We start from the raw sequence: 22,403 nt of genomic DNA, 5'->3' as shown, positions 1-22,403 counted from the left end.
AAGCTTTGATGTTTCCATGACTCTCCTTCCTCAGGAGTCAGTTGTAAGAGTCCTTGTGGAGTTTGATCTGGCCACTGCATGCTCACGCTCTCTCGCTCTGCTCTCTCTCTCTTTCTGTCTCTCTCTGTTTCTGTGTCTATCTCTGTCTCTCTCACCCCCATCTCCCAAACCATTCTGAGTATGGGAGTACTGGCCTTTTGTGGCTCGTGACTGTCTCCCCTGTGCATGTTCATGTACATTGCTTCCTCTTCCCGGATACCCTTTAAGCCAGACAAGCACTGACTAAACTTCAGTTCTCAGCCAGGCAGCATGTCTCCTGGGAGTGTATGGTGCTGATCCAGGAGGCTTGCTGTCCCTGAACTCAGCATCATTGCTGGGGGCAGGGCTTGCCCCCTCCCCTGGAATCTCTCTTCAAGGCATGCTTTGAACTATTTTTGAGCACCTTAGGTTGTCAGCTGAGTTCCTATCCCATAGCAGACACTCAAGAGCCTGTACTGGTGGAGTGAGTCTCTTGGGGCCTCCAGAAGCTCCATGTTCATTTACAGTTCTGTCGCCCTTTCTAGGCTTTCGAAGAGATGCTTTCTTTGTAATCGTTTAGATCTCAGAGGAATTGAAGCACAGAAAGCGGACTTGATCCTCACACATCTCTTGGAAAGGTTCCTTTCCTCCTCAGCCACATTCTGAGACCGGCTGGGGTGGTTCCAAGCCCTCTTTAGTTCTCCTCCTGGAAGTGTCACTGGTCAGGCATCTGGCGTTGTCGCCACAGAAATAGCACCATCAGGGTCTAAATCCCTCAACCTTTCTCAGCCTGAGTGGCTTTCCGTGGCTTTTTTCCACCTTACTTATCAGTAATTTTTTCCCATGGGTAGATAGTTACACATCTCCATGATGCATATTTGGGACATGTATACATTGTGTCCCTAAAATCATTGTGTTAAGTGAAAGAAGCAAGGCACAGAAAGACACGTACTGCACAGCTTTCCTCTGGTATCTGAAACAGTTGGGCTCATTGACTTAGCAGGTGCAACAGAGGTTGCCAGAAGCCAGGGAGGGCAGAGTGGAGGGAGGTGAGAAAGACTGGCTGGTGGAGAAAGCCATGGTCAGGCAGGAGGAATGCATGCTGGCATTCCACGCTGAAGGGGAGGCTGACTACAATTGACAATACCGTGTTGTACATCACAATGACATAGACCTCCGTGACCACGCCCACTGTCTGACCTGACCGCTTGGTCACATCCTCCATGGCTTTTCGCTGAGTTTCAGGTTGATTTCTGTCGGTCTCTCTCTCTCAACATTGTTTTCTTCCTTCTCTTGTCATTCGCTGTGGCTCCTACACGGCTGCTCTCTCCACAGTAGCTTGGCTCTGCTCAGATCCAGTAACTGTGCCTTGCCTCCATTTCTGCATTGCACATGCACTTCCTGAACTGTTATTTTCCTGGATGTCCTGCGGCGGTCTCAGTTAGACACCTTTCATGCCCCCATTCCTTCTTAGGATGGTGCATCTCAGCTGGAAATGTTTCTGCTTTCTTCCTCCTCCTCCTCTTTGCCCTCACCTCCTCATTGGGCTGCCACTAGGATGAGCTCTCCACCGTTGCCTTGACATTCTCTGTGGACCGACTCCCTAGTCTAGTCTACTGTGTCGGTCGGTGTAGGGCCCATTGGGTAGGTGATGTGGTCAGTCCTCTGGTCTCCTTGTGTCCCTTCTCTCCTCTCTGTCTTTGCCACTGGAGAGAGCTTTCTGTAAATATTGCCCAGGCATGTGGTTAAAGACATAAGCCTCCTAGAAGTGAGAAAGGTATGGCTCTAGCTGTGTAACTTAGGCAAAGCCCTACACTCAGAGCTCAGTGAGGGACCTAAAGCTGGCTGTTAGGGAGTCTACCTTCAAGGTGTAGTGTGAGCAGTTAGCATGGCAGTAGTGCATGCAGTGCCTTCAGCCCAATGCTGCACACTGTACTCATAGGCAGGTGGTGGAGACCCTTGCCACCCTCCTCTTCCTCATCTTTAGAATCACAGCTTGGCCTCATCTCCCTCAGCATCCCCGCTCCCCTCCGACTCATCCATCCTGCTGTTTCCCTGTCTACATGCTAATCACTAAGGGCCCAGGCCCTGTGCATGTGCCCGAGATCCCTGCATGAAACCACACTGTATGTACCTTTCTCTTCTATCACTAGGTCAGGTTGTAGCTTCAGGATCAAGCGTTACCTAGTCTGTGACCAGCTTTCTGACGTGACTTTCTGTTACTCACACAGAAGGCAAGCCAGCACCAGTGTATCACATTGTTTCTGGGCACATTTTCTTTAGAGAAGAGGTGCCTTTGGAATCCTGTAGCACAGTAGCTTGTAAGGCATCTTGTACATAATATGTGCTCTGAGTGTGCGCATTAAACCCGTACTTGGTTAGACGGTTGAGTTTCTGCACCACACCAGTGAATTAGTTCTTTTTTGAACAAATGTATTTTAGGAGCTGTCATTTTCTTAAAAGGGCACCATGAAAAGACCCATTCCTTTTTTTTGTGGTGAATTGGCTTGCTCTGTGTAGTTACGGAGGAAAGGAAACATAATCACTTCACATTTCAAAATGTCTTACTTTCTGAACTAGGAAATGCATGCTAAATTTCTAATTATTTTCAGAGTAGAAAACATTATCTTATGGAAAATACTTGAAAATTCTTAGATAGTTGGGTCCAGGGAGAAGGTCAAAACCCACCTTTGGGCAGCCACTTCAGGAATGCTTGGCCCTGCACCCTGAGTAGAGGACCCTCTTCCCGAGGTAGCCCAGGTCTGGCAGAGCTGATCTGCTGGATCTGTTACTCTTGACTGTTCTCTGTTCCTGGACTCCACCTCCATGACACTCCCCTGACTTCCCAGCACCCTGTGGTGTGGCACAGAGGGTTAGACCCCAGCTCTGTAGCTGTGGAGCCCTCAGGAACTCATTTTGAGGGCCGGTGCAGGGTCTGTCCCCGTGGGTGAGGTCTGTTATGTGTGCAGCTTTGCCGTGTAGAGAATGTGGTTAACAGAAAAGCCACGCACTGTTTCTCTCCCATTTCTGTGTCCACCTCAATTCCTGAGAGGAAGAGAGTGTTCCAGCAACCTATACTGAATCAATGAAGTTTGGTATAGACTCTTTTGAGAAAGGTTTCTCTGAACAGTTTCCCTCAGCATCCACTGTGCCCACAACTCTAACCCCACATCCCTGAATTGGTTTTCATTTTAAAGAATCAAAGTCCTTACTGGACTAGAGAACAGTTTGCATAGTATGCCCATAGTTATCATCATGATGGCTAGTAAAACATAATTCCTAGGTATTTTGTAGATTATAATGTTATAATTCAGTCCTGTCATTAGTTATACTGGAAGTTATTATTAGTTATGATTTGCCTTTGGAAATGAACTTTTGGCAAGGTGAACTTCAAGTTTAGGAAGGGGACAGAGAGGAGTGTTACCAGACAGCTGCTGAGGACTCATCTTAAACCACACACTGGGTGAGTGGTTCACCTGCTAACTGATGGCACCCTCATTTCATAGAAGACAAGTGTACAGAAGAGCTGGGTATCAAATCCCTGTCAGTTCTGAGCTGCTCCCACTTCCGCACTACACAGGACCATCCTGGGTATCAAGGACCCCCGTGTTCTTTTGGGAAACTGAGTACAGTATAATCTCTGCCTGCAACTTGTATGTGGACATTGTTAAGGTGAATTTAGATGGCTAGAACCATGGGGCAAATGCTTCAGTCATAATGTGTATACAGAGAGCTGAAGGCTGTTCAGAATCAGAATCTGGAGGAAACCCAGATTAAGTCTTAAAAATGGCATTGCAATCTAAGGGATAATAAAGGGCCAGTGAGATGGCTCAGCAGGTAAAGACTGTCTACCAAGCCTGAATGATTTGAGTTTGAATTTTTCAGGCTTCACATAATGGAAGGCGACAACAGAGTACACAGTTATGTCATGACATAAGTGCATTGACACACACATATAATGTACTAAAATAATTAAAATGTAATTAAAAATAAAAGATAATTAAAGGTAGAAAAAAAATGAGTCCTGGAAAGAAAGCTGTAAGAAGTAGTAAAAAGATTTACTTAGTGACTTGTTTGGGGGGTTTGTGTGTGACTTGTAACCAAGAATGCCCCTCTGCTCTGTCTCCACATTTGCTGCCCCCTCATTAATCTTGTATTTTATAGCAATACAATATCACTTTATCTGACCTAAATCAGCCAGTGCTTGTTAGTCTGCTGAAAAGAAAGAGGAATGATAACACGGAGCCTCAGATGGTCCACCTGATCCCAGAGCTCTGCTTTCTCACAGGTAAGGTTTATGTGTAGAGCTCCACTGGCCTCCCCTTATGTTAGCTGAATGCCAGAGTGTTCGCGCAGCCAGGGACAAGGGGCCCTTTAAGCGGCTTAGACAATGTGAGGCAAATGGAGGGTCAAGTGCCTCTGGAACCCCTCTTCCATCATGCATTCTACTCAAACTTGCTTCCAGACCAACCTCTGGGTAATTTCCAGAGGCCAAACTGCCTTTTTGCTGTGTATTGAAGTTTACTAGACGAGGAAATCATATGACTTTTTTTTGGGGGGGGAGCGAGGCTACTTTGTTAGAGTGAGACCAGAAAAACCCCGAGTTTCTTCATGCACCAGTTTCCAAAAAGCAGTTCTCACTGTCTACATATAGAACCCGCCTGAATGTTGTTTCTCACTGTATAGCAGAGCCTGCCTGAGTGTCTGCCTGAGCCGGTGCTCTAACTGCTGGGCCATCTCTCGAGCCACCAAACTTATTTATTTTATTATTTTATGTATGTAAGTGTTGGGCCTGTGTGCATCACATGTGTTTCTGGTGCCGAAGGAGGTCAGAAAGGGTACTGGATTCCCTGGGATTGAAGTCACATATGGTTATAAACTGCCATGTGGGTGCTGAGAATCAATCCTGGGTCCTCTGGAAGAGCAACAAGTGCTCTTAACAACCAAGTCATCTCTCCAGCCCCAAATTTCCTTTAAGGAAAAAGAGAGACAGTTTCACTATGTAACCTAGACTGACCTTGAACTGACTTAGTAGCCCAGTCGAGCCTAGAACTCCTGAATGCTGGGATTATAGGTGTGTGTCACCACACTCAGCTATTGGAAGCTGTTACTACTCCTGGGCTTGCCTCTCTGCTGGGCAGTGTTCCACAGGTGGCGCATTGTACTAATTTGAGTGGGAAGCATGCCTAGGCGGGGGCCAGCCCTTCTGCCTGTGGAATGTTCTCCATGGCTTTTGCTTGCTTTCACAGGCCTGTCTAGCCAGGCAACCTCCGATTTCCACCTGATGAAGGCAGTGGCTGAAGAAACTCAGCTTAGTCCTCTGGGACGGCAGCAGCAGCTGGCCCGGCTTGTGGATGACATCCAGAGGTACAGGCCACATGCTCTATTGACAATCCAAGCCTCTTTGGTCCTCCTAGCAAGTGTAGCCTATGAATTTTCTGAAGCTAAATCATTTTTATTGTGTTAAAAATATTTATTCCTTAATAATTTCATATACATGAAATATATGCATATGTAATGTGCTTTGATCGTAGTCCCCTGTGATTGTCCGTCTCTCCTCCCACTGAACCGCTTCCCAAGAAACCCTCCTCCTTCCATGCCTTTCTGGTGCCCCGCTGCGTATAATTTGAGCCACCTACAAAAGTGTGGGTGTATTATTTGATAAAAGACAATTGACTAGTGTCCTTGCCACTGAGGAATATGATTCCCCATCTCCCAGTAGCCACTGACTGCCTAAAGCTCCAGGAGGAGTGAATGCTCCTGAGCCCCTCCCTGTCCACATTAATGGGCCCAGTCTAGTGCAGGTGGCCCCCACAGTGCGTTCACAGGTACTGGAGCTGTGTCTCTTCTAGAAGATAAAACTGAACTCCTGTGTCCCCATCCTTTATCATCCCCCCATCTGCCCCCAGCCAAAGGATTCAAGTGTTCCCTGGAGAAATCTGCATACACCAACTCCAAACAATCCCTCTGGTGAATAGTCTGTTCTGGGATGGTATCTCACCTTCATGGGCAGCAGCAGGTAGCTCTGTGGTAAACATTGTCAAGTCTTGCCGTTTTTTAATCTTTACAAGTGCATGATACAGTATCTACATTTTGCCTTTTGGGAAGCCAAGCCATTTGAAAAAAATGTAACAGTCTGCTCAAGGTCATCGTTACTGAAGGGTAGATTCAGTGAAGGTGGGTTTGCCTTGGAACCCCTGTGCCCTGCTGCACGCCTCCCCTCCCCTCCTGTTCTCAGTGGGCAGTGGTGGACATAATTCTTTTGAGCTGCCAAAAAGAAATATTTACGTATTTTTACGTATATCATGAGATATAGGGGCCAGAAACCCTAAAGACAGAAAATCAGCCCTGAATAATTCAGCAAGTTACTGTTGTATCTGTGATATTTAAAAACCTCCAGCAGACATACACTACAGTGATTGTAAATGATTCTGTTTACAGGAACCAGGTGGCTCGGTTTGAGCTTGAGACCTGGGGATTGCATTTTGGAAGCCAGATATCCTTGACTGGCCGGGTAGTTCCTTCTGAAAAAATCCTGCTGCAGGACCACACAGTGAGCTGCTGTTCTCTTCTCATTTGGAAGTGTTTGCTTGAACATGTGTTCATTTGCTCACTCACCAGAGTGAAGGGGCTTGTGACAGGTGTTAGGCAATGGCCCTGCCCTGTCTTTGTCTTCTTTTGATTTTCTCTTTGGTGTCAATGTAATTGCGTGGACTTAGTGGCATCCAGTGGGCATGGTTCAGGTAGTTTTGTAATTGCAAGTCACTCATGGCTGCCTATGACCAGCTGCCACTCTCAGGCAACTAAAAACAAATAAGCAAGCATGATCACCCAAGTAAATTCTAACCAGTAGAAGGTGACTTTAATGGCTGGCATTGTCCATCTTCACATAGAAGGTCAGCTATTCATACAGTCCTCACCTCTCGACACAGTGCTTGGGCAGAAGTGGGCTGAGACATGAGAAAAATCACCCTTCATCAGGCTTTGGTTGAAGAAGTGAGAGGGGCATCAGAATGTAGAGGCCCCTTGATTACAGATGGCTGTGTCATCAGCTTCTTGACCCATGCTTTTCTGAAGCCAGACCCTAAGGACCAAGTGAACTAAAGGTCTGTAGGCACTTTGTACTGGACCATGGTCTGCATAGAACAGCAGCAGCAGTGAGGTAAGTGAGCAGGGCTCTCTGCAGGAAAATGCCATGCTGTCCTTGTCCTTGCTGTCTGTCACTTGGCCCTCAGCATCTTTCTGCTGCTGTTTCTCAGTTTGTAGAAACTCTGAGAAGTATCACATTGCTTCTGTAAAATTAGTGGCTTTTGTCCTGGGGTGATGGTTCCGTTGGACCTGAGTTCCGATTTCCAGCACCCATGTAAAGCTAAGTGCAGCAGTTACACCTGTAATCCTACTGCTGGGACACAGAGGCAGGGGGATCCCTGGAACTTTGAATCTGTGGGTTCTGGCCTTTGAACATACACACAAACGTGCACACAGACACACATGAAACCACTATTGGCCCCTTCTCTGCTCTTGGGTGTAGCTGTTTCTCATTAAAACAGACTCCCTTCCTGCAAGCCTAATCCACCGTAGCACAATGAACTTAGAGGCCAGCAGTCATTCTGTCCAAAGGAGACACCTGCATGCCTGAATGCCCACGAAAGGACAAATCAGAGGTGGAGGGGACACTGTGCTCTCTTCTTCAGTCAGATACCAGCAACATAGCTCATCCAAGGTTGCCTACAAAGGGCCCATCAGCCCTTGCGTGACTCCTGATGCCTCTACTCCCAGGAAACCCCTGTGTCCTCTTAAGAGGAACTTATTTATGTTTTTCAGTTGTGCTATGACAAACGTTTTTAAATTGCTATCTGAACAGCTTCTTCCAGTCCTCTTGTGATCTTGGTTTTCTCAGTGTCAACCTGCGTCTGCTGCTAATTGGTCCAAGGATATGCGAAATTGCAAAGTTCTGAGTTCTCAGCCTTTGAACAGATGGTTGATCATATGCTGCAGCAGGGCTGAGAACTTGATTGAAGCCCTCCTGAGCTGCTTGAGGAGAGTTGGAGGTCCCATGGGATTTAACGTGGGCTACCCAAAAATGTGAGAATACAGTGAATTTTTTTCATGTATTAATTTGGTTTGAAAGTTGGAAATGATGCCTGGTATATCTAGAGAAGATTCATTTTAGAAGTGTTTTTTTTTTAATTTTATTTTATAAAATTATGTGTATGTCTATGTGTGTGTAAGGGCACATGAATCAGAGTGGCCATGAAAGGCAGAGGTGTCAGACCCTCCAGAGCTGGAGTTTAGAAGTGGTTTTGAATTGCCCAGTGTGAGTGGTAGGAAATGAACTTCAGTGTTCTGCAGGAACAATACATGTTGTTAACTTCTAAGCCTTCTCTCTAGGCCATCAGCAATATTTCTTAAAATGTCAAAAATAATCATAATAAGTTAGACTTTATATTTATTTAATTACTTGATAAAACTAAAATTTAGGGGCTGAAGGTGGCTCAGCAGTTCATAGCATTAAGACCGGCTTCAGTTCCCAGCACTCACATGGCAGCTCACCACCGTATGTAACTCAAGTTCCGGGGCATCTGATAGCTTTTTCTTGACTCTTAAGGCATCTGGTACACATGTGGAACACAGACATACATGCAGGCAAAACACTCATATACAGAAAACAAAAATACGTAAATCTCTAAGAACCCTAAAATGCATTTTACTGTCTTTGTAAAAGTTTGTTTTCTAGGCAAGTCTCACTCCCTCAGAACCTTTCTGTTAGTTGGGTATACATCCTGAATAAGTCCATGTGGTGCCCCTCTACTTCAACCTTTCAGGTCAGTTAGTGATGAAACCTAGTAGAAAACATCACATTAAAAAGTAAACATTGTGCTTCCTGGCTGGCTTGATAGATCTTGGGCTTCAAAAAACTACAGTAAGATTAGTGTTTAGGGCCGGGCAGTGGTGGTGCGCACCTTCAATCCCAGCACTCGGGAGGCAGAAGCAGGCAGATCTCTGTGAGTTTGAGGCCAGCCTGGTCTACAGAGCGAGTTCCAGGACAGGCTCCAAAAGCTACACAGACAAACCCTGTCTTGAAAAACTAAAAATAAATAAGTAAATAAATAAAAACAATGATAATTAATGTTTAGGTAACTTTCTGACAAAAGAGACCGAAACCCGAGGCCATCCTTTCACACCTCCAGCATTTTTGGAGTAACTACCATGCACTAGGTACTCAGTTGGCTGCCAGGGATGAAGAAGAAAAGGACTTAGTGTACATGTGCACACACACAGTCAAGCTCAAAACTAAATACTGTTTTTGCCATGAACCTGACCCTTGATGTGCTTGTAAAGAGCCAGACTCCCTCTCATGTCTTGTGGGAAGTTTCTCCTTAAACACACAGTAACTAACTAGTCACGTCAGCAGCATGTGGACCATCCAAGCCACAGCTCTTCCCGGAGTCTCATTTTACACCACATTAGAATTCTCTTCTCATCGAATCTGCTGACAAATCATCAGGTTCGAGTGTCCCTTCTCTGGTTTCTCTGAGCCGGGAGGTAATGCAGCAGGATGGTAGAAGTCACAGTCAGCAGACCTGGACTGCTAGAGCAGGCTTTGGGTCACACAGGCTCAGCGAGCAAGCCTGTGCCCGTGTGTTTTTGGATTTTCCTTATATGAAAGCCTTTATTTTATTCCACTTTTTCTCATCTATGAAGTATCCATTTGCCTGCTATAGTCACATGTCTGGCCTCTTTCATCTAAGATATTTGCGATGGGCAGTGATGGTGCACGCCTTTAATCCCAGCACTCTGGAGGCAGAGGCAGGCGGATCTCTGTGAGTTCGAGGCCAGCCTGGTCTACAAAGCAAGTTCCAGGAAAGGCGCAGAGCTACACAGAGACACCCTGTCTCGAAAAACAAACAAACAAATAATAATAATAATAATAATAATAATAATAATAATAAAATATTTGCCTGATGAGTGTGTCTGAGCTGGAGTTTGAGGGTCCGAATTGGAAAAGTCCGAACCACTGAATTACTGAAACAGTGCTTGCAATCAATCCTTCAGGGCTGTTGGAAGAGGTCAGGAGGCTTGCCACCTGCTGGGCAGCTGTATTTAAAAACCCAGTTGAGCATTGAGACCCGTCTCTCCCTCTCCCCACCTCATGGGGGGCGGGGCAGATATTTTATTTCATGTGTAGAGAATGGGTTGGCAAATGCCTGTGTGTAGGAATCCTTTCTGTAGCCTCTGGCTCCTGACACAGTCATGTAATTGACAAATACTTGCTGACTGATTGACTGATGAGGGCTGGAAAGTGCCGGCTCCAAACAAGCCGTTCCTAGGTAAGGGGAAACATCGCCACCAGCGCACCCCTTTCATGATTTGTATGGATTAGTCAAAAGCCTCTGCCATTGATTAATGATTCCTGAAGCATTTTAGGAATCTCAGTCCTGCTTCAGATATTATGGATTTGAAATTTCACAAGTTCATGTTTAACACAATTTTGAATAGCAAAACTATTAATTAAGGGGATTCTATATAATTGAGAAAATTTCTACTTACATTAATTTTAATATGCTAATAGAATGGTCATTGGGTATTTTGGCACATCATGTATTGAAGAAACAACTTTAGATTTGAGAGGTTTTCATTTTTCTCTAAGGATTTTTTTTTTTTTTCATAAAATGACTGGTCTGTTGAAGAGCCCATCTGTGCTTTTTCGAACACTCCATGATCACATGTTACTAAAAAGACAATTGAATAATCTTTTCATATAGCATAAAGGTAGATGAACAACCAGCAGCATTTCTTCGAGCCATCCAGCTGCATGTCAGTCCTGATGTTCAGTTGGTAAGTGTGGATTGTGTTCTGGGTTTTAGATGTATAATTTTATGTTTTCTTGATGTCTGAAGTCTTAAAAAAAAGGTTCTGAACATACTGTCTGTCTTAGTTAGGGTTACTATTGCTGTGAGGAAACACCATGACCAAAACAACCTGGAGAGGACAGGCTTTGTTTGGCTTATGTTTCCTCATCACTATTGATCACTGAAGGAAGTCAGGACAGGAACTCACACATGGCAGGAGTCTGGAGGCAGGAGCTGGTGCAGAGGCCATGAAGGAGTGCTGCTTGCTGGCTTGCTGCCCTTGGCTTACTCAGCCTACTTTCTTATAGAACCCAGAACCACCAGCCCAGGTGTGGCCCCACCCACAGTGGGATGGGCCATCCCCATCAATCACTAATTAAGGAAATGCCCTACAGACTTGCCTACAATCCCATCTTTTGGAGGCATTTCCTCAGTTGAGATTCTTTCCTGTCAGGTGACTTTAGCTAAAATGACATAAAACCGGCCAGCACACTGTCTCATGATGTTTTCAAATTACTGGGCATTTACCTCAAAATACTCAAAGTATAAATGCCAGTATTTTTAAACAATATTAGATTTTCCTAATTCTAATATTTCTAAACAACCTGCTACTGTTCTCTCAAGCCTTATTGATGTCTACATAGTCTATAATTTGCTGGGGTCATCTTTTATGTACGCTCTAGGGAAATTGACTCCATCTCCTCCTGCAGTGTTAAGGTATTGGTGGTTTTCACTAGGTATCTCTTAGTTGTCTCTGGCTCCAAGGTCCCCCAAGTCCTTGCCACCTGCTGTAGGTTTCATCTTTGGCAAGTGCCATTTTTTCCTACATGGTATGGCTCTGTGGGGCATCTGCAGCTACCTAATTTCCCAGAAAAGTAATATGGGCATGTATGTGTGCCATTCTATGCATAGCTGCTTGCCTGAATTTGGGGTGTGTGTGTGTGTGTGTGTGTGTGTGTGTGTGTGTGTGTGTGTATGCTTACATGTTTGCCTGTATGTGTGCATGCCCTTGTGTATGTGCCTGTGCACTTGTAGGCACACCAATGTATGTGCATGTATGCTTGTCTGTGTGCATGTGCTTGTTTGCCTGCATGTATGTTTGCTGTGTACATGTGTGTGGATGCATGAATGTGTGTGTCCCTGTTCCTGCTTTGAATGCATGTGTGGCTGATTTTGAAGACTGGGGCCAAAGCATGATTTTATTACATCCTTTGTTAGTAGAAAGCTTTCTACCTACAATAAAACTTTGTGTTTTACTCATCTGCCATGCCTGGGCCCCTACGGCTAAGCCATTCAACTGCTCACATGTCTGTTCAGAGACAGACCATCAGACAGACAGACAGACAGATACACACACACACACACACACACACACACACACACACACGTCAATGGATCATTTTTTCAATGACGAGAGTTCTCACTCTAAGAGCATTAAATTCAGTAAATGCAAAACTGTAAAAAGAAGTGCAAGCATGCACAAACACTCTCGTGGTCCTGACAATCCTTGTCATGTTGCAGAACCCATTGAGGGTATGTTACAGGGTGTCCTTTACTCTTGACTACTCTTGGTACAGATGTCCTAAAAACAAGGCCACTGCACTACAGAACCATGGGGTGGCCAGCTAACCACTGGAGAAAGAGCATGCAAGAAGGGGATTCAAAGAGACTATTCAGGTCAGGAGAGGATATGGAGGAATCATGGATGTATCCGTGCAGCTCAAATGCCTGTGTAACTGACTTTGCCAGGGTGATGGGTACAATTGGAGAGAAGCTGGCTGAGCAAAATGGCATTCCAAGTGGTACAGATTCATTTTTCCGTGGCTCCATGGCCACATGAGGGATCCACAGCCATGTTTACTTTGCTTTGTGGGACACAGGGCAGATGGTACCCAGCGAATCCATGCCTTTGTCTTGACTCTTTGACCAGACCTGTTCAGACATCTTCTAGGATGTTTGGAGAACTATACTTTCATGTTGCCCATAAGCTGCTCACAAGTGTAAGTAGCTAGATTTGATCTGTTGTTGTTTTGCTTTTAGGTGATGTGCATTCTGCCTTCTAATCAGAACAACTATTATGACTCCATTAAAAAGTATTTGAGCTCTGACTGCCCGGTCCCAAGCCAGTGTGTGCTAACCCGGACCTTGACTAAGCAAGGGATGATGATGAGTGTGACCACCAAGATTGCCATGCAGATGACCTGCAAACTTGGCGGCGAGCTGTGGGCTGTGGAGATTCCAGTGAGAACTGTCACATTTCCCTTTTACATGACCTGTAGTTTTCATGTCCAATTAGAGACAGTATCACATGATCCCAGTGTCTCAGTTCCCCTTGATATTTTGGGGTCTGGAGCTGGTTCTCCGATCTCCTGAAGATGCCCAGTTTCCTTATATAATTAATTGAAGTCCATGAGTGTGCCCTGCAGGCTTTCAGTCAGCTCCAGATTGCTTCTAGCTGCTAATATGATGGGCATGTAAGCCCGTGACCCTCTGAGACCCACTCTTTCCCATGTGTGTGGTTGAGCTCCCTCTGTGTTATGGCATTACACAAGCCTTGGCAGAGAAATTCCAAAAGGGGTGAGGCACAGTCCCTCCTCTCAGGAGGCTTCTGCTTAGCTGTTAATGGACTTCATATAAGAGACTTTCAGGTGTCACAGACCTGGGGGACTGATTTGGGTTCTCCTGGCTGCCATTTTAAACCCTGTCCTATGGCCTCTACTTTTACCTGTGTCCAGCGGAGTGTGTCTTATCAGAGGAACACAGCCTGCTGTCTATACCTGTATCCAGTGCAGTGCGCCCTCTCAGAGTGGCCTTGCACCTTGAGGGAACACACCCAGCTATCTGGACTGCCTACCTGTGGTGGGTACTCACCGGAAGCCTAGTGAGTGAGGAAATGAGAAGAGGCAATATTCCTGTCCCTTGTACCTCCTCAACCATGGCAGATGTGGGCATGTGTCCACCACCTCAGCATAGCTGAGGATCCTCAGCAAGCATCCAGAAAAAAACAGGAGTGGGGTTCATCTTCAGATCTTTGTGACCAGGTAGAGGATGAAGGGATTGTCTCCTTCGTTGTCCACCTTTGCACCTGCCCACTCCCAGGGAAGCTGATGGTCAGTTAGGCTCCTCAGTGAAGTATCTATCATAGTCCCCCATCTCTCATTCTTTGGTTTCTAGTTTAATCATCTGTCCTATCTGGAACTTGATTTTGACACATAGCTTAACTTGAATAATGTGGTAACTAGAGAGTTTTTTAAAGGCCATTGTTTGGGAGAAATATGCTCATGCCATTAAATCATGACTAACTTGCTTTAACAGTTGAAGTCCCTGATGGTGGTTGGTATTGATACCTGTAGAGACGCCCTCAACAAGGATGTGGTGGTCATCGGATTTGTAGCCAGCATTAACTCCAGGATCACCAGGTAATTTAAACTCCTCCTAACCCTCTGAGTCCCTTTAGGACTGCTTATATGAATATGTGTTTAGGGATCATGCCTTTGGGCTGAATAACCTATGGGAGGCTTATTCTGGAGAATCTCTCTCTCTCCATATATATATAAAGTTATTGTTAGAATATGTCTTAAAGTAGCACATATTACTAGTATAGACCAGTGGTTCTCAACCCCAAACAACCCTTTCACATGGGTCACGCATATCAGATACTTACATTATGATTCATAATGGTAGCAAAATTACCGTTATGAAGTAGCTACGAAATCATTTTCTGGTTGGGGTCACCACAATATGAGGAACCATATTAAAGGGTCTCAGCATTAGGAAGGTTGAGAACCACTGGTGTAGATGTTTCATTATATTTTCAAACCTATAGAAAGTACTTTGACCAGTCCACCCCATTATTGCCATTATTGTTCTGTCGTATCTTTAATATTTTATTAATTTATGTATGTGTATGGAAACATATGCCATGGGGTGTGTGTAGGTCAGAAGACAGCTTGCAGTAGAAGACATTATTTGGTTCTCTCCTTGGACCATGTGGGTCCTGGGGATTGAACTCAGGTCACCAGGCTTGGTGTTAAGTCCTTTACCTTCTGAGCCATCTCACCTGCTCCTCCACCAGATTTTTCATTATATTTTGAAGAACATATGACATATATGCCAGTCTGTGTCATGTACTCATTTTAGATATCGGCGGTTATGTTAATGAATTACATATTACAGTGTGATTAGCACTATCAGAGTAAAATGAAACCTCAGTTTAAAGCCAGTTCCACACATTCACTGGGAGTTATGGTTTGTATTCCAGCCACATCCCTGGATCATGAACGCACGGGAATTCTTGTGCATGTTTTCTAAGTGTCAGTGAGAAGCACTCTGTGGCGTGGGCACCTCATGTATCATGTAGAGCGCCTTAGTGTTGAAAACAGATGGCTTTCAGTTCTGCCTGATCTGCTTCTCACTTTGCAAGCGAGGCCCAATTGTCTAACTCAGCTACAGGTCCCATAGTTACCCATCAAATGGGGGAGCATGGCAGCGACTGTTCCATAGGCTTCTGTGGAGGTTCTCTCTGCTCGATGCTCCAAACATCGCAGCCTGCAGCCAATGCCTCCAAACACGCAGTTGTTTTTCTTGTTGGTACTTGGTGAGTGGGGCACGTAAAAGGCTGTTCAAATTGGGACAAAGATAGAAAAGCCTTGAACAGGCTTCTGGCTCTTGTTAAATTGTGGCCTTAAAATTGCTTCAGGATTTGCAATTAAATAATATATTTTGAGGCCTCAGCAGCTGCTTGCAAAATCTTTGTTTCCTGGTCTGAGCTGTTTGATGTACGACATTAAATTAGTGGTAGGCATGGATCTGCACTTTTCGGATACAGGAAGAGTAAACACCATGCTGGCACCAACACCACCCATGCCAGACTGTCATTTATCAAGCAGATCTTAGAAAGTGCCTGCTCTGCCATCCTGATGTCACTCAAGACTCCTGGTTGGTCAGAAGTGTTTGTCATTGTGTAACCTCAATACAGCTAGTCAGGGAACTGGGGCAGTGATGGCAAAAGGTGTTAGCTGAGAAGTCTGAGAAGAAATCTTCCAGGTGGAAAGCCTGATTGGGCTCCTGGCTGCAGAGGTGTCAGGCACTTGTCACCCAGCCCCACTGCTCTGGGCCTGAGATGAGGCTGAACATCCAAGTCTGCGCTCAGCACAGCTGCTCACCTCAGGGCAACCAGGAGGCAGAGGCAGAAAGAGGCGCTAGGGATTGGGTCTACAGAGAAAGACACATCTTTCTTTCTCGCTCTGTAGTCCAGGCTGGCCTTGAACTCACAGAGATCCACCTACCTCTGCCTCCCCAGTGCTGGGATTACAGGCGTGCGCCACCAGCACCCGGCTAGACACACCTTTCAAAGGCATGCCCCAAGTGACCTGCCTCCAGCAAGCCTCCTTCCTCTCCTTCCTCAGAGCACATTCAGCTGTTGGGTCAACTCAGTGCCTGGATTAATCTGATGCAGTTAGCGCCCTGGTGATAGAATCACTTCTCCATAGCCCCACAAAGTGAAGAGCAAGCCTCCAACCTACAGGCCTTCTGAGGAGACCCTTCATAGCCATATCCTGACACATACTTAAGTTTTGACTTTCATTTTCCATGTGCCTTTAATTATCAGCTATCAAGATCACCTTTCAAGTCCTGACAGCTTAATCTTGTTGAGCTGGTAACTCTAGAAGAGGCACCTCTAGGATTGGGTTAAAGCTTCGGAAGTCTTCCAGCATTTTGCAAGAAGATGTGCTGAACTAACACACTCTTGCAATCGAGGTGTGAGCTTGTACCAGCATGCCCTGTGCACCCTTCTGGAAATACTTCACGTGTGCTACAGAATTGAATTCCCACCACTTTAGAAGATGCTAGTGACTGTCCTTAAAACTCTCCTGGTACAGATAGAGAAGTTTAAGTTCGGGTTTGTGTCAAGGTCACGTAGCTGTTGGATTTCCTGGTCAGGGTTTGACTCTAGATCTCAACACTGAAGGATAACTTCAAGCTAGGAAGAGGGCCATTTAGTCTGATTGTGGCAGACAGCATACACAAAGTTAGGAGCCCGGCTTTTGCGGCTGGCATCTGTCTCTAACTTAATGGACGTATGTATAGCAGGATCTGGAAATTACGTTAAACTTTTGCGGTTTGTTTGTTTCAGGTGGAATTCCCGATGCGTTCTTCAGAGAACAGCAGCCGATATTGCAGATTGCCTGAAAGTCTGCATGACTGGTATCCAATGGGGTGGGCTCTGGGGCCTGCTCCTTCACATCCCAAATCCACAGACTGATGGGAGCAAGTGCCCAAACCTGTCAGCTCCCACCCAGGTGGAGATCTCCACATCTGTGTGCTGACTGACAGGCTAACAGATGTGTAGTGTTTATGTCGCTGTGTGTACTTAGCACAAAGCCAAGAGTGAGGAGTGTGCGTGGCTCCCCCAGGTGGCCCTAGCAAGCCTGCACTGGAGAAATGAGGAAGACAGAGTCTGCATGGGGAAGCCCGTCGCCCCGAGAATGGGCATGCTAGAAGATAATGTGTGGTTTAGTAGAGGAAGACAGAGGAGACAGGAAATGAAGGGCTCTCTCCTGTGATCCATATGCATATCTGCCCTGTTCCCAACTGTAGTTTCCAGTCTGTAAACCTGAGGGGTTGGGATGTCTTTTAAGTGAATGTGACGATTCTCCTTGGGCTTGCTCTGGGAAGTATGACTAACTTCTGTCAAACCAAACCAATTTCCTAGGCAGTAAAGTCTCCTGAAGTAAATTATGCAACATATACACAAAAAGGAATGTCTGCAGCCTATTACTTTGTCCTCATTTAAAAACTTGGCCAACGTTAATCTTCGCTCACCGGGGAATTGCTGTCTGGTGCCTACTCTGAGGCAGTTTATAGTCAGAGTGGGTGGAAATGTTTCAGACTCCATCCCATCTGTGACAATTAGCCTCAGATTGGGAGTCGGTGTGAGGAGCTGTTTTGAGAGAACGCCAGAGTCATTTCCTTGTGTTTTCATATTATTCTCATTAGGGAAGAAAATGATAAAAACACACCCAGGCTGTACTGAGCAGATTCGAAGACTAAAGATGAATTAGTGTTCATTTGGCTTTAGGCATTTGTGTATTGCAGGAATTAAATTTTGATTTGTCACTTAAGTATTCAAATTTGGCTAAGGAAATATGTTACATTTAAGAGGATATTATGCCACAGAAACCCTGTGATTGCTCATACAGTAGAGATGAATGACTAGTCCTTGTTAGCCATTTTTATATTATGGCAGATACAACCCAAACTAAGTCTTGCCATTTTACTGTTCTGAAAAAGTGAAGTTAGATAAACATGATGTTATTTTTTGTAGCCCTGGGTGACTCTTCTCTCATTAACATCACATTCTCCAGGTGCTCTCAACAAATGGTGTAAGCACAACCATAGCCTGCCGTCGCGGATAATCGTGTACCGAGATGGTGTGGGGAATGGACAGCTAAAGGCAGTTTTGGAATACGAAGTCCCACAGCTGCTGAGCAGTGTGACTGAGTGCGGCCCAGGTGCCAGGTATTCTGTACTCTCTTTGTCCGACACTTATAACATATACATCTGCAGTCCTGTGTGGTTTGTGAACATGGCTCTTATTTTTTAGGCATTGACATTTTGCTGTGTTTCTGTCAGACTGAACTTGGATGGGTTTTCCTGAGACTGGGGTGTAGTTCAGATGGTCTGATATCAATACCCTGGTGCTGTACTGGGGGGGGGGGGGCTTGAGTAAGGCACCTAGAGGGAGGCAGGCCTCTTTCTGAGCAGCTGACAGTGTTTCCAAGAGCCAGCAGGGCTCAGGGTATCAAAGATTCTGTGTACGTATTAATAGCCTGCTGGAGGTGGGGGGCTGAAATCAACACACAGAGGTCCTGGATACAGTCACCAGTGCACAGAGGAGTTATGACTAGGGGTGAGGGAGCCCCTCTGCAGGCAGGAACCAGACTGTTTTGATCATGCAGTGCCCTGGTTATTCTTGAGTACTGGATCCAGCATTGCCTTTGGCCGTTTTCTTCAGTGATTCTGTGGAGGGGCAGATGCAAGGAAAATCCTAGAATGGGAGCAAGCAAGAACAATGCTCTCAGATTGGTGTCTGAAAATTTCTTAGGGGTGGTCATCTTATGCCAGGCAATGCAGGTCTGTGTCTGGACACACTCCCATTTCGATCAACCAAAGCCCACAGTCACCAGCCACAGAGAAATGGTCTTGGCCTTGAGCTGTTACTGGTACAGATGGGGGAAGCCAGACAGCATACTGCCAATGCCGCTTGCGGCTGTAGCCACACTGGTAGAGGGAAATCTGTTTGCCTCTTGCCAGACCTCAGGTGACTGTACCTCAGCTGAAAGATTAAAAATAAAAATGTCATTGGTAGAGGTAGATGGAGCCCGAAGAGACAGTGCTAAGGAGCTAACATTTAATTTTCAGTATAGGAGACGTTCATAACCACTTATTAATTACTCCAGAGCATCGCTGTCTGTAACAAGCGTACTGTGAATACTGCCCATAGCTTAGAAAGGTCTTCACCTATGAAAACTGCTCAGAGTGAACCTCCCCCAAGTCCTTCCATGACAGAGAATACTGGGAGTTGGCTTTGGTGTTGTGAAATATGTGTAACAGCTGGCCAGTCAGCATTTGTTTTTCCTCCCCTTCTTCCATTCAGCCATCTGTCAGTCTGTCTACTCCTCCATCCTTCCACCCACCCGCCTAAGCCTGGGTTTTGCATGACTGAGGAGCTGGAGTATGACACAGAAGGGTGACAGTTCTTCCTTGGCTCCTCAGAGATGAACGTTAGAGAAGGGGTCAGGTGGAAATGGGGTGACTGTTGCTAACACAGGGGAGTTCTTCCTTAAGATTCAGCTGAAAATCTGAGTGGCAGAGGCCTGCAGGCTCAGCCTGGGCAGTTAGTGAGACCTTGCTTACTACACCAGCAGCGGGGCTTGGCTAACATGTGCGAGACCCCTGGTTCCGTCCCCTGTACGGAAAGAAAAGGCAGCTGGAGTCGCCTGTTCTTCTGGCCTGTTAAATGGTGTAAACTAGGCAGTGGCTTAGTTCACTTTGGTTACAAATCCAAATATGCCCCAATTAAAATAATTGTCTAGAGAATGAGGATCCATGGTTGATTGTTCCTTCGTTTTCAGAATGAATTTCTACTCATTTCTCTTACAAACTGGCCAAATAGCAACACAACAGACACCGAGGCTCGGCCTCAGTGCCCTCACACCCCCCTTTTCGGTTTGCAGCAGCAGCAGCAGCCGACTGTCAGTGGTCGTGGTCAGGAAGAAAAGCCTGCTGCGCTTCTTCACTGAGACGGGCCACACTATGCAGAACCCCCCAGTCGGCACTGTTGTGGACTCGGAAGCAACGCGTCCTGATTGGCAAGTGTTACTTGAAAACGTGTGTGTGTGTGTGTGTGTGTGTGTGTGTGTGTGTGTGCGCGTGCGTGCGCGCGCGCGCGCGCGCTCACAAGCGCATGCTCACATGGAAGCCAGGGTTTGATAGCAAATGTCTTCCCCAATTGTACTCCACCTTCCTTGTTGTAGGGTCTCTCACTGCATCTGGAGATGAGGGCTGGGCTGGGTGGTTCCTACTTCCCCAGGGCTGAGATTGATGCAGGCATACAGCCACACCTGGGGTTGTTTGTGTTCACATGAATGCTGAAGGGTCCAGCTCAGGGCCTCATGTTTTGTGCTTTGCTCTCGTCACGAATCTCCCCAGCCCCGGAAGACGGACTTTGCACAAGCACCCTTCGTGGAGTGTTTCAGTTTGGCCTTGCTTTGTGACACCTTGCCTCCAGTCCTCCTGTTTCTCTGCAGGTATGACTTCTACTTGGTCAGCCAGACTGCTAACCGGGGGACGGTTAGTCCCAGCTACTATAACGTCATCTATGATGACAATGGCTTGAAGCCTGACCACATGCAGAGACTGACCTTCAAACTCTGCCATCTCTACTACAACTGGCAGGTGAGTGTCTTAGTCGGGATTTCTGTAGCCAATGAAACACCATGACCAAAAAGCAAGTTGGGGAGGAAGGGGTTTATTTGGCCTACACTTCAGCATTGCTGTTCATCACTGAAGGAAGTCAGGACAGGAACTCAAACAGGGCAGGATCCTGGAGACAGGAGCTGATGCAGAGGCCAAGGATGGGTGCTGCTTACTGGCTTGCTTCCCCTGGCCCACTCAGCCCCCCTTCTTATAGAACCCAGGACCACCTGCCCAGGGATGGCACCTGTCACTATGGGCTGGGCCCTCTCTTAATCATCACTAAATGAGAAAATGCCTCACAGCTGGATCTCATGGCAGCATTTGCTCAGCTGAGGCTCCTTCCTCTCTGATGATGCTAGCTTGTGTCAAGTTGACACAAAGCCAGCCAGTACAGTGACAGCTGTTAACTGAAGTGTGACATTAAAAATTACCACCTGGGACCTGCACATCCTCTCCCTCCTACTCGAGAGAGGAGTAGGTACACGAGTCCTTGAATCCATGGGAGGAGGAGCCTGCTCTGTCAAGAGAAACGAACCAGCAGGACTCAGCTCAGCAGCCCCAGGCTCAGTCTCCACAGCACTTTACAAAACTCATTACCTCAGGCAAGACTGGGGATCGTGGTTTTGTCAATTCCATGGTACACACGAGAGACTTGAGGCCAGGATGGATGTGCCTGGGGAGGCTAAGAGTCGTGGGTTTGCTCTGAGCCCCTGTAGAAAGTGAGATCACAGGAAGCTTAGGGAAGGCCTGTATGCTGTGTCTCCCAGCTCCCACAGAGTGAGACACACAGAACACCCTCCATCCCATCTTGCCAATGAGTGTAAGTTTCCAGTGGGCGAAGCGGCCCTCCGTTGGTTGAATTTAATTATCATTTATCTAGGACACATTCTCTTGGGTAAGTAACCGGTAGGTGAAGAAAACTCTATTTAAGAAGTCACTTTGAAGGACAAACAAGACTATCTGTGCAATGTTTCCTCTCCTTTCTCTCCCCAGGGCTTAATCAGTGTCCCTGCACCATGCCAGTACGCACACAAGCTGACCTTCCTGGTGGCACAGAGCATCCATAAGGAACCAAGTTTGGAATTAGCCAACAATCTCTTCTACCTGTGACAACAGAGCAACGGCATGGCTTGATGGAGACTCCAAGAAACCTAGTGACTGTGTTTTGTACAAAGCTGTAAGGCTCAAGGCTCTTGCTGTCTAAAGGGGTTGAGCCTAATTTTAAATACCGGGGAGGGGAGGTTAAAAAAGTCAGTTCAGAACAAACCTATGTCCCCCACACTGTGTCACAAACAAACAAACAGGTTTTCTTATGGCTTTTTTCTTTGTTTCTTTGTGTAGCTTTACGCCTTTCCTGGATCTCACTCTGTAGCCCATGCTGGCCTCGAACTCACAGAGATCTGCCTGCCTCTGCCTCCCAAGTGCTGGGATTAAAGGCGTGCGCCACCACCGTCCGGCATGGCTTTTTTCATACATTTAACTTTGTCTTTTTTTTTTTTTTTTTTTTTAGCAAATGCTTGAGTGAATTCTCACTGTGGCATTTAGGATGCA

The 22,403-nt window shown here is 46.2% G+C and overlaps 1 protein-coding gene across 3 annotated transcripts in view; it reads left to right on the top strand.

The window, feature by feature from the left end:
* The window catches only part of Piwil4 (piwi like RNA-mediated gene silencing 4), a 36,788-nt gene extending 14,623 nt beyond the window's left edge, over nt 1-22,165 (top strand). For 2 of the 3 annotated variants that reach the window (XM_036193904.1, XM_036193906.1), the window contains 12 exons: nt 4,183-4,306; nt 5,268-5,385; nt 6,460-6,571; nt 7,919-8,103; nt 10,785-10,857; nt 12,912-13,112; nt 14,187-14,290; nt 17,008-17,078; nt 18,239-18,392; nt 20,117-20,245; nt 20,684-20,831; nt 21,846-22,165. In XM_036193904.1, coding sequence (XP_036049797.1) covers nt 4,183-4,306; nt 5,268-5,385; nt 6,460-6,571; nt 7,919-8,103; nt 10,785-10,857; nt 12,912-13,112; nt 14,187-14,290; nt 17,008-17,078; nt 18,239-18,392; nt 20,117-20,245; nt 20,684-20,831; nt 21,846-21,962 — 1,536 coding nt within the window. In that variant the 3' untranslated portion in view covers nt 21,963-22,165. Of the gene's footprint in view, nt 1-4,182; nt 4,307-5,267; nt 5,386-6,459; nt 6,572-7,918; nt 8,104-10,784; nt 10,858-12,911; nt 13,113-14,186; nt 14,291-17,007; nt 17,079-18,238; nt 18,393-20,116; nt 20,252-20,683; nt 20,832-21,845 lie in introns of all 3 variants that reach the window. The other variant, XM_036193903.1, reaches the window with a different exon arrangement.
* The last annotated feature ends 238 nt before the right edge of the window (nt 22,166-22,403 follow it).

The sequence above is a fragment of the Onychomys torridus genome, chromosome 7 (genome assembly GCF_903995425.1).
Source record: "Onychomys torridus chromosome 7, mOncTor1.1, whole genome shotgun sequence".
Taxonomy (NCBI): domain Eukaryota; kingdom Metazoa; phylum Chordata; class Mammalia; order Rodentia; family Cricetidae; genus Onychomys; species Onychomys torridus.
The sequence above is the reverse complement of the archived record's forward strand: the minus strand, read 5'-3'. Positions and strand labels throughout refer to the sequence as shown.